At 35.9% G+C, this 11,363-nt stretch overlaps 1 protein-coding gene across 1 annotated transcript in view; it reads right to left on the minus strand.

Moving 5' to 3' along the window:
- The window catches only part of Cmtr1 (Cap methyltransferase 1), a 32,244-nt gene extending 22,230 nt beyond the window's left edge, over window positions 1–10,014 (minus strand). The window contains exons 1-8 of the mRNA XM_085944450.1: window positions 9,848–10,014; window positions 8,519–8,584; window positions 4,861–4,980; window positions 4,646–4,770; window positions 2,725–2,910; window positions 2,369–2,512; window positions 1,536–1,809; window positions 155–351 (exon numbers count right to left, since the gene is read on the minus strand). Coding sequence (XP_085800576.1) covers window positions 155–351; window positions 1,536–1,809; window positions 2,369–2,512; window positions 2,725–2,910; window positions 4,646–4,770; window positions 4,861–4,980; window positions 8,519–8,584; window positions 9,848–9,863 — 1,128 coding nt within the window. The 5' untranslated portion in view covers window positions 9,864–10,014. The remainder of the gene's footprint in view (window positions 1–154; window positions 352–1,535; window positions 1,810–2,368; window positions 2,513–2,724; window positions 2,911–4,645; window positions 4,771–4,860; window positions 4,981–8,518; window positions 8,585–9,847) is intronic.
- Between the last annotated feature and the right edge of the window lie 1,349 nt (window positions 10,015–11,363).

Consider the following 11,363-nt stretch of genomic DNA (forward strand, 5'->3'; position numbering starts at 1 on the left):
CTTTTGAACAATTTAAAATATACTGAAGACTTCCTTATATTACAAAATGTATAATGAAATAAATGCTGTCAAATGGTTTATAAAACTAAGACGACATTTGTAGTTTTACCAAATAGCCTAGAAACAGTAGTAGGTATATTAAATATTGTATTACCCCGTCTCCCATTAAGAAATGTACCCCGTAGCCATCGGTGAATTTCAAAATGAATTTCTTCAAAGAACTCAAATTGTCCGGGTCGAATATGTCGCCATCTTTTTTTACTCCGTAGTACGGACAGAAGGTGCTAGTCGATGCGGCGCGCATCTCCGTCAGGTTGAAGTCGTTTGATTTCTTCAGTGTAAATCCAAAGCCTACAAAAAGAGTTTAGTTATTTACATCCAATTTTTGATTTACCTGTAAATCAATGAACAACTCCAAAATTTGGAGATCTTCTGGGTCTTACACATAGAGAAGCATTAAAACCAAAATGTCTTTGACCTAATTACGATTATTTCTCTATTGAAAAATGTGCTGCTATGGCCTTTATTCTCTTTATCTGTAGTTTTGTAGTGATTTTGTAAGTTTTTTTGGCAAATTTAAAGAAATGCCTAATGGTTTTGCGATCCCTAAAAGCTGTTTCACACGAGACACTGCATTTACACAAAAATGAATGCGAGACAATAGTGGCTCCGTTTGAACGCACCCATTCTTTGTATATATGCAGTATCTGGTGTGAAACGGCTCTAAGAATTACGCAAAAGGGTAGTAGAAGGGTTCATAGTTTTGCACTCCTCCTCGGATCGTCTGTAGATCAGTATTGTTATCTGCTTCCTTTGCTGTGTGGGTTCGGGTTGCGGTAATTGACATCGACATTATTATTATTACTATCATCAAAACACACCGCATACAAAAATCGGAGAGAAGGATAGTGCTTTTGGTAAAAATACGCTGTGGCATTGGATCTCTGGCGCTCGGTAGCTTGATGCAGTTCACTCAAGAGGCACTTTATCTTTTATGGTTAACCCTTGATCTCTTTTTATTTTGGTATTGGGTTTTTTGCCCCGCTTTTCCCAACCTGTCCCAATGTAATGTGGCCGCTATCCGATATGACACAAGCCTGCATGTACGGACTGCAGTTATATACAGCCCCATCTAGCCTTACGCCTATGCCTATCCGGCTAAGAATCAAGGCGAGTACTTATTATTGGTTACTTGATTCAAACCACAAAAAGCCGGTATCTAATATTAATGAAATTTTAATGACGCTTAAGTCGCATGACTAATAGACAATTTCGTCGTAATTAGGAAGGGTGCAGATGACTAAGGTGGGTATAGCTCAGTAGCAAAATTTAATGGATTCAGGTACCATTTTTATAATTTTTTACAATCGGAATGATTTTGAGGTGCGTCCGGATTCATTCTACAAAAGACATTCTAAAATCATATAAATTATTCGTTTGAATAAATAAAAGGATTAATTAAAATCATTACTCTGTTTGCGAGTTCATGATCAGTCATGTCATAGAGGGGGTGTCGATATGTTTCCTTTATGTACCTTTTGCACGCCATTTTTTCCTCCACAAAACGTATTCAGTGAATCCACCGGGGCCAGCGCACACGTCTGCAAAGTACAAGAGGTCATTGGGCCCCACCATCTTGTTGCCGTGTTCGTTCTTGGGCTCAGTGAACATGTAATCGAACACAGCGTCCATGTTGGCCATCTTCAGCGCAGCTCGGTTGATGAAGAACACTCCGGCGATTTTCTCAAAAGGGTTGCATTGACTGCGGGCTTTCTTCAGCTGGTCGGCGGTCATGGGATCCAAGCCCGTCTAAGAATAGACAGTGATATGTAGATACTTGATAGATTTTAGTATTATTTACTCGATATGGAAAAATTGCATTTATCTCAAATAATGCCAACAAACATGACGTACATTTACTTTATAAATAAATATTCGTGTGTATCTACCAACGTGGGCCCAAAGTGTTTCTTAGTTAGAAATAAACAAAAACTGGCGTACAACGTGGCCCCAAAGTATTGTTATTGTTATAAATAAAAACCATCCTATATATTCTTAATTCAACGAAAACAAATAAGCATGGCTGAAAAAGTATGTACTCTCTTTGTCAGATCGCCCATAGCATACCTAAACTATTATGGTTTGCTTTAGGCAAGGGTTACTTGCATTTTAAAAACTAATTTGTACTTTTAATTCAATGAAAAAAAATAACATGACTGACAAAGTGTACACTATTTTGTCGGATCTCCACAGCCTACCTCCACCCTTTGCCACTGGTATGTAATTCAATGATAATATACCGTCGCAACACACTGCCGCCATACATTCACCCAAAGATAATGATAGAATTTAAACAGTAGATAGTTACCTTCAAACTGAGTATATCTTGAAGTATTTCAGCGTCGCAGAAGTATACTTCATCCTGGATTGTCAGTTTTTTGGGTTCCAGCACCATCCACGACTCCAGGGTATCTCGGTCCAGTTGATCACTGGGCGACTCGTCCATCCAAAACTGCAAACAAAAGCACAATCAATAGTTTTATAAGCACGATGAATTAAATTCTACAAATAACCTGCTGACTGAACAAACCACTTAGGAAACATTAAAATACCTATATTCAAATCAATTAAGAAAGTTAACCTTTTTGGTCCCAGACAATTACATAGGATGTATACAGCAGAGCTACGGAATGAAAGATGCGGATAAAATAGACGATTGCATACCACAGTTTCTTCGGCAACCACATTCTCCATGGTAGGGTTCCAATCGGGGCCTATGTACTTCCTCCCCTGTGATATGGATTGAAAGCCTAACCCCATTCGTCCTCTCTGGCTGGACGCTTCTACAGGCTTCACGATACCTTGGCTGTGCTTTCCCAGACCTTTGCCTTCCACATAACCTCCTTTCATCTGGAAATGAATGACAAAATTATTGATAAGCAAACAGCTTGGACTATAGCAGATGAAGGAAGGCTTAATTCTCTGACATCACTCGGTTTAGCGTCCACACCTCCCTCCATGCAACACAAAAGCATTGGTGGATCATAACAGTCAACCATATATTTTTTGTTATTTGAATTTTTTTCATATTTCGGTCCCACCAATTTTGAATTAACCCATTGGCGTCCGACTTTCCGAAACACAAATTGGTCATTCAATCCAAGTTTATTTTTGTATATGTTACGCCAAATGTGCGAAATCGACTACTACATGAAATGGGCTAAATTTTGGCTAATTCATGTAATAGTCAAGCCTGTTGCCTTATTCATGAATAAGGTAAATTTTCTGCCGAGTACATGAAGTCGCCAGGGCATGGAATTCTTAAACTGTCAACATGACAGCAGAAAAAGTAAATTTAATACGGGTGATTTTATTAGTTATAATTGGACATAATATAATATTATTAGGTTAGGTTGGGTTAGGTTAGGTTAGGTTTTGAAATTCTGAATTATTCAACTGAATGTCCATTTTGAGGTTAGCTAACAAGTGTCAACAATACAATCGACCATTGCATGTACAAGCACGAATCAAATCGCGAAAATACCTTTTAATAAAATTCATCCGTTATCATATTATAGTTCTAGTTTTTTTGCGCATAGTAAATGGACATGAACGTCATTTTAGTTATTGATTGGTATATTTTTATATTATAATCAATGACATTTGACACAAATTTGGTTAGTTTGATTAGTTGCAAAAAATACCACCTCTTTCGACCATAGATAATATACGTATATTTTGACCAATCCACGAGCATTTCACACATTTAGTTTAGTTGCAAAAAATACCACCGTAGCGCTACTATCTAATTTGTCCAAGACATGAAGTAGGCAGAAAAATTACTGCCGATTTCACGCACTCTCCAGATATTTTGTCTAATTCATGAATAAGACAACGGGCTTGCATTTTTCATGATTTAGGCAAAATTTTGCCCATTTCATGTAATATTCAATTTCGCACATTCGGCGTAACATATATAGAACAGTAAAATGACCAATAATCAAATATCAATAACTCAAAATGTATAACTTGAAATCAATTGATTTTTGGAACATATATAAAAAAAGGATGGTCTATTATAATTTCAGAGTCATAAAAATAATAAAACACATGAAAATGGAGATAGGGAGGTTCAAAGATCAATAAATAAGAACTTTTGTTGATTTTTTTTCTAACTTCCCGCGATGTTTTCAAGTATTTATTAAAATTATTATTTGGTTAAAAACTTCACTAATCATTGATTTGTAGAGTATAGGAAGCTGTTTTAAAACATATTAGATCAACAATTTACAACAAAAAAATTCACAAATATATTCAGTACGAATTCACGCAGCGCTACTTTCTCATGGTGATGCATTTAAAAAATCTGTAATATATTTATTTGGTAAGAAACCTCGCTAACCAAAGTTTTATGTGGTGCAGAAATCTTCTTCTTAAACTTATTTAATTCACTATTTTTTCGATAGATGCCTATGGACGTCCCAAAAAATTAACGAAAACGTGCCTTCTCAGGGGCGTGAATATCTTGTGCTTGGTACAAGACAAAAAAATGCTGCAAGTGAAATCCTCGTGCTTGCTCGGCCATGGGTAAACAAGGTTTTACTGAACATAGTTTTGAATAGTAGAATGTATATTTAATACTAACCATAATTCTCTGGGCGTAGGTAGAAATATTTGAAATATTTGTTGATGGCGCATCGTTGAATTGATTGGCAATGGAATTTGACATACTCGGTCGTGGGACATCTTCAGTTTCAGACGTGGAATCATCTGAAATATAAACGATTGCGTTTGCTTAAATAAGATCCGGCGAACGATTAACATAGAATTGTCAGTATCTGTGTTGTCATGATATCTCACCACTGTCTCCACTTCCACTGGACGATTGTGACGAGGTGGCAGTGCCAGTGGTATTTCGACGGCTCCGTTTAAACGGCTGAATGGCATGGCCCTCTTCTTTCGACGAGTCCGATAGGTTTTCTGCAAATCAACAAATTAATTACACTTTCATAATAATTATTATAACACTGAAGCCACGATGCCAACAATATTGAACTATTTTTCTCTCGTAAGACGAAGTTCGAGAAACATAACAAATATTAGAACAAATATCAGGTCTATCTGCGTATGTCCATATGTGTACAATTTATAATTATGTATTATACCCCCTTTACAAGTGCATGGATCTACTGCTGACAGTACATATTATCGCGGCCATAACAAGAAAATGTATGTGTAAACATGTATTATCATGCAAGTTGCAAGATTGCATGCATGAATCAAAAAACGTTCAGAAGCTTCTGAATTTTTACGCGACAGTTGGATTTGTTCGAAATCTGCGCCTGCGCAATAGAACGATAGTGGCGAACCTGCCGGTAAAATAACGAACTACACCGCACACTCATATTGAGGTTAACCGATTTTCACGACCTGTCAAATAGTACCATAAAATGACAACATCGCGTCTCGCTTACTGTTGAAGAGATTGGCGAGACAGTCAGCACTTTTACATGTAAACAATTATTATCGCGATAGTTTAAAATATACTCTATTGCTGCAAGTAAATCCATGCACCTGTACAGGCGCTATTACTTTGGTATGAATATATTCATTTCAGCTTATTTGTTTTTGTTGATAGGACAGTGTTAATTCTGTATTTTTTCTGTCGACAACACTCGCAACATATTTTAACAAAAACTTATTTCAGTAGAGTTTTATACAAACTATATTATATTAAAACATTCTATGAGGCTAGGTAAATTATTCAATTGTGTTTTTGGATTAAGACAGACTACTCTTACTGTCGTATGCATGAGATTCCCAAAAACCTTATAGGCTATATACTGCACGTTTGTATGCATGAGTACAAACGTTATTAGCTGTTAAGTGACGTCACGAATGTGAGATCTCATTTGTCCTGGTGTTCGTATTATAAAATTTCATTCCCGATAAATAATTCAAAATTTTGAAATTGTAAATGTGTCTGAAAGTGTGCGAACGGTACCATATAAATTTAATAATTATACATGAATAATTATTATGAACTTTAAATAATTTATCAGCTATTTTATCACATGTATTTTAAAATTATTCTACTGTACGAAAGGTTGTATTGCCAGTAATCTTTTCCATTTGGTGGCAACACTGAATACATTTGGTGGCAATACTGAATATTATTATGACTAACTTCACTTCAATGGGACTTCAATTATTATGAGAAATGTCAAAACAGAATAATAATAAATGACAGAAAATGCAAATGATTTAGATCTCTGTATAATATTATCATTTATACCAATCACCGTATGACACTATTGATGTTTCCAGTATATTTTAGAGTTGTGCCTTGTTTATTACAGTTATCTTACAATAATTAACAAGGTAGGTAGGTACCTATTTTGAAGAACGCAGAATGCTTCCACTTGTATATTTTAATGCCAGATACAGCAGTAGGTACAAATTTTTGCGGTGGTTTAGCGGAGATATTTTATCGTAATCTTTCGTAAGTCCATCTTATGTCTCCATGAGAAATTTGCAAGCAAAATAGGAACGAGGCATTTTATCAGTTACCTACTATCTAGATTATAGACTAGGGATCAAAATTATACGTATTTTGTAAACAGCACGACTAGGAACTGTTTTTAGAGTTCGCAAATGTTTTACAGAATCTACAAAACGAACAAGGGCCTCAACCAAACGTTTGTTGCAATGATTGCAAAATTAAAATGACATTTGAAAGTGACAGCTGAGGTAGCCATTTTGAATGGCGCGTGACGTCAGATCGCTCACGTCACAAACAGTCTTATAAGCTATTCGATGGAAAATCGGTTAAATAGCTTATAAAGAATTTGGGAATCTCATACATACGGCCCTTAGAATATACCATTTAATGGTTTTTCATAGAATCTTCTTAAATAATAAAGCATTTATGTAAATCATCATCATCAGCCGGGGTCAATCCACTGCTGGATGAAGGCCTCCCCAAGCTTTCTCCAACTCTCTCGGTCCTGTGTCGTTCGCTGCCACGTATTTCCGCCGAACTTTACCAGTTCGTCAATCCAGCGGCTTTTAGGGCGACCCTGTGGCCGTTTCGTACCCCTTGGGTACCACTGGATGACGGCATTTGTCCAGCGGCCGTCCTTTCGGCGAGCAATGTGCCCCGCCCATCTCCATTTCAGCTGTTTGGCAACGTCTATTACATCGCGTACTCTTGTCTGCTTCCTAACCCATTCGTTCCTCTTACGGTCCTTTCGCGTGATGCCCAACATGCACCTCTCCATGCCTCGCTGTGTGACTCTTAGCCTTTGGACATCTCTCGTGTTGAGGGTCCACGTCTCGCAGCCATACGTGAGCACGGGTAGCACACATTGGTTGAACACCCTACGCTTAAGACATAATGGTAGGTCACTCTTGAAGATAATATTCAGACGTCCGAAAGCACTCCATCCCAGCTTTGTTCTTCGAGCAATTTCATCGTGCATGCTTCCGTCTATGGACACCTGCTGTCCGAGATAGACGTAGCTGCTGACTTGCTCGAGTTGGGTGCCAGAAATACAGATAATCGCAGGGTCCGTAAAACAGTTCCTCATCACTTTTGTCTTTGAGACATTTATCTTTAGACCGACCGTTTGACTTACCTTGGAGGTCTTTCGGGTCTTGTGAGAGTATAACAATATCATCTGCAAAGCGCAGGTGACTGAGGTGCTCCCATTAAATGTAAATAAGTAGCTATAAATATTTTTTTTCTTAGTTTCAATTAAGAATGTCCTTTAAAGTGGACACAACCGGTCCTGTGGGTCTATTCTATACACAAGGCGGCTATCAATATCACTTTTTGAATGAACATGTTTTACAGTGCCACAAATTATCTGAAGAATTGATGGGGGAGTCAAAGTCAAAAACTACCTAATCACGACTCACAACTGGACAGAATCTGATAGTGGAATAATGTGGTAATTCAATGTGGTGTCCATATGGTGTCATAGTAGTTTCATTCTTGTCTGTTCTTCAGATAAGTTTGTGGGACTGTAACAGCCTCTTTCTTGGCTGTGTTAACTTTTAAAGCGAGATATACAGTTTTGACGGCTAACTTCTTGTAACAATTAAAATACATACATAAATATGATAAACTACCATCAATAGCCGCCTTGTGTATAGAATAGACCCATTGCTCATGATTAAGTTATGTGGGTTAAGTAAAAGGTAAATATACAGTACTCCATATCATAAAAAAAAACTTGAAAATGGACCAAATTAAACATTAACCATAGAAATCTAAATTAACATATGTCAGAAATAAACTATTGGATAATTAATTTCGTGTTTTTTTTACCAATAATCAACACGATTCGATTCAACCTATCGATGGCAGAAGCAAATGCATTCGTTTTGATTTTAACACTAAAAAATAATGTTAATGTTTTACATGTTTTAGAAGATTTTGTTGATGATATTGTGGAGTACGGTATTTTTATCATATTTTATGTCATGGAGTGAGGATAACAGGAAATGAACTAACCTCTGTTGGAGTAAGATCTTTTGAGAGAATTTCCTGACTCAAGAGGTGGTTCATCATCGTACGAATCTGGAAAAATACGAATTTTTTGGTAAGTGAAAATATTGTTATACTTAATTGTACCCATTATTTCTGAGTTCCCTGATTTATATAGTTTGTTTTTCCATTCATGTGGGCCGTTGGTGGGTGGGGGTCCGGATCCAAGAACCCCCCCCCCTCTCTGTATGTGGCATATTAGTATTTGATGACTATAGCGTCAATTACATTGAGCTTTTTTATGAGCTGATTATTGGCAAATTTATAATCTGCCTGTAAATTCGCCCAGTGTAATCATCGAATAAGCTAATAAGCAGGTTGTAAGCACTCCACCTAGAAAAGTTGAAAGCTGGTCAACTTTTCACACTACACGCCGGCGTGTGGGCTTACTGCGTCTGCGCAGTAGAGCGATGGTGGTGGAAAAACGAACTACTCATTTTGAAATTTACATTTTTGACGTTTAATGGAAACATTGTTATGGAGCGTAGCGACCTCCCGGTAAAAAAACGAACTACGTTCCGTCAAAATCGCTCGCTGGCTTGTGGCTTATCAGCGAATGGAAAGTTTTGTGTGTAATCATGAAGTCGCAGTAGCTGAACCGCCCGCTTTTAAATTCGCCAATAAGCAGCTCATAAAAAAGCTCAATGTAATTGACGCTTAATAGTCTGCTCATATCACCAAACAAACCACCTTGAATTTTGACAGTCAAACAAAATGCTGAAACCTAACCTTACAATAATAAAATGTTTCATGGAGATATTTTACGTTTTACAAATACTTATATGCCTAAAATAGGGTGAATTTGCTTCTCCGAGAATATACACAACTTACAAAATGATTAAAGTAATAAGATAGAGAGTTCTGGCAGTCATAATTTATCAAAATAACCACAAAAATTGCAAGGTAGTAAGTATTTCCCGCATGCTTGTGTAATCATTATAATATCACAAAATTGAATAATTTAAATATGTTTCTAAAAATGTCAGGATTCTATTTGAAAATTACAAATTATTCAAACCATAATTCAGATTTTGCTTACTAACATTTGCAACAAAACCTATTTTCCCAACTGACATCAAATTGTGTACAACTCAAATAGTGCGGTATTTACAATAAAAATAATCTGCTGATTTAGTAATTAATGTGGCGACAGGTGGGCACTCCTAGACATGTTTGTTCATATTTCAAATTTGTCATCAACTTAACGTTTTAAAATAATTTCATAAATCAACATTTTTTTAGTGTGTAGGCATTTGCAAGATAATATAAGGTAAATTAAATGTATTTGAAACATACCTGCATTTTGAGACATGGTCTAAGACTTCGTGAATATTGTAACAGTGGTTTATAGTAGAAACAATCTTAAATTTAATGTTTTCTTGTGAATTTGACCAAACTTTTAGTGGCCAAAATCTCACAAACACAAATTTACGAACGTCAAATTGAGAATGTTTTATTTCAGTGTTGCTCATAGGTTGCTATTATGTTGCCATAGACTATACTGTCATTCTCATAATTATGTCATATAGGGAAAAATGTTTGATTTTCTCAAAATTTCTTTTTTTTTCAAAACTTTTGTGCCTAATTATTAACGTCCGTTTAAAATTTTGACTCAAAAACAATTGGCAAATAGCGATATAGCATGAATATATATGTTTAATATACCTACATATTATTATGATTAATATTTTTGAATAAAATGCCAATTTTTGTAATAGAGTATCCTCCACGCAACTTTGCAATAATTATCATAATGATAACGAATAACGATCATTTATTATGTTGCGTGCTTTTTTACCAGACTTAAGCCCGTGTGGGACCCCCAACCCATGTCTAAACCATTCCTGCCCCGAACACCTGACTCGCAACATCTAGTGGTTGTCGTGTGAAAAACGAAAATCCGAAGTAAAAAAGACAATAAATTTAAAGCGACTTATTGCTTCTTTTGCATATTTATGACTAGTTTACTATTTAGACGTATACCTATTAAAGTTTGACTGAATAAATTTTTTTTTACATACCGTCGCTATAGGATTTGTTTCCCGAATAGACCAAATGTCAATTTTTCAGGAGACGAAAAACAAATTTCATTGTCGTATTATGAAATATCAGTAGATGTATCAATCATTTTTTCTACACTGTATGATTGCAACATTATCTAAGAATAAATTCCAAGAATAATATACTGGTATAAATCAGTAAATGCACAGAAAATGCGTTTTATTTACAAGTACTCGTTGTGGATATTCGGGAAATTTTTAACGCTCTCTCAGAATAATGGATATTCGGGACAAAACAAGGAAGTTCGGGACTTAAGACCGTAGCGTATTGCTGCACGGCCCACGGATTACTGAGTGGTCAAAAAGTACGCACCTCAAATGTTATATTTATTTAAACGATAATTGTTAATGATTACTTTTACTATTTAAATACCTAATGATCGTAATAACCCAAGTTCGTAGGTAATAATAACATGCGGCATTCGCTTTTTTCGGTTTTTTTCGTAATAAGTAATAAAATAGTTTTTAATAATCTTTTTTTTTTATTCAACGAATAATTCACAAGATTTAAGAATGTACCATTCTAATTATTGAACATACATAATTTTTAAAATCACTTCTGAGAAAATATATTATAACCAAAAGAAAAAATCTTTTTGAAAAAAGTAAGACACCCGGCAGGAATCGTCCCTGCGTCTCCTGGGTTTACGACCCAGTCCACAAATTATCCACTATGCTACGAGGTGACATACTTATGGCGACAAACTTTAACTATTGGCCTTTTAATACCTGCTCATCAGTATTCTTCAAAA

This window comes from Rhyacophila brunnea, unplaced genomic scaffold (genome assembly GCF_057557595.1).
Source record: "Rhyacophila brunnea isolate RB1 unplaced genomic scaffold, BYU_Rbru_1.0 scaffold_17, whole genome shotgun sequence".
Classification (NCBI taxonomy): domain Eukaryota; kingdom Metazoa; phylum Arthropoda; class Insecta; order Trichoptera; family Rhyacophilidae; genus Rhyacophila; species Rhyacophila brunnea.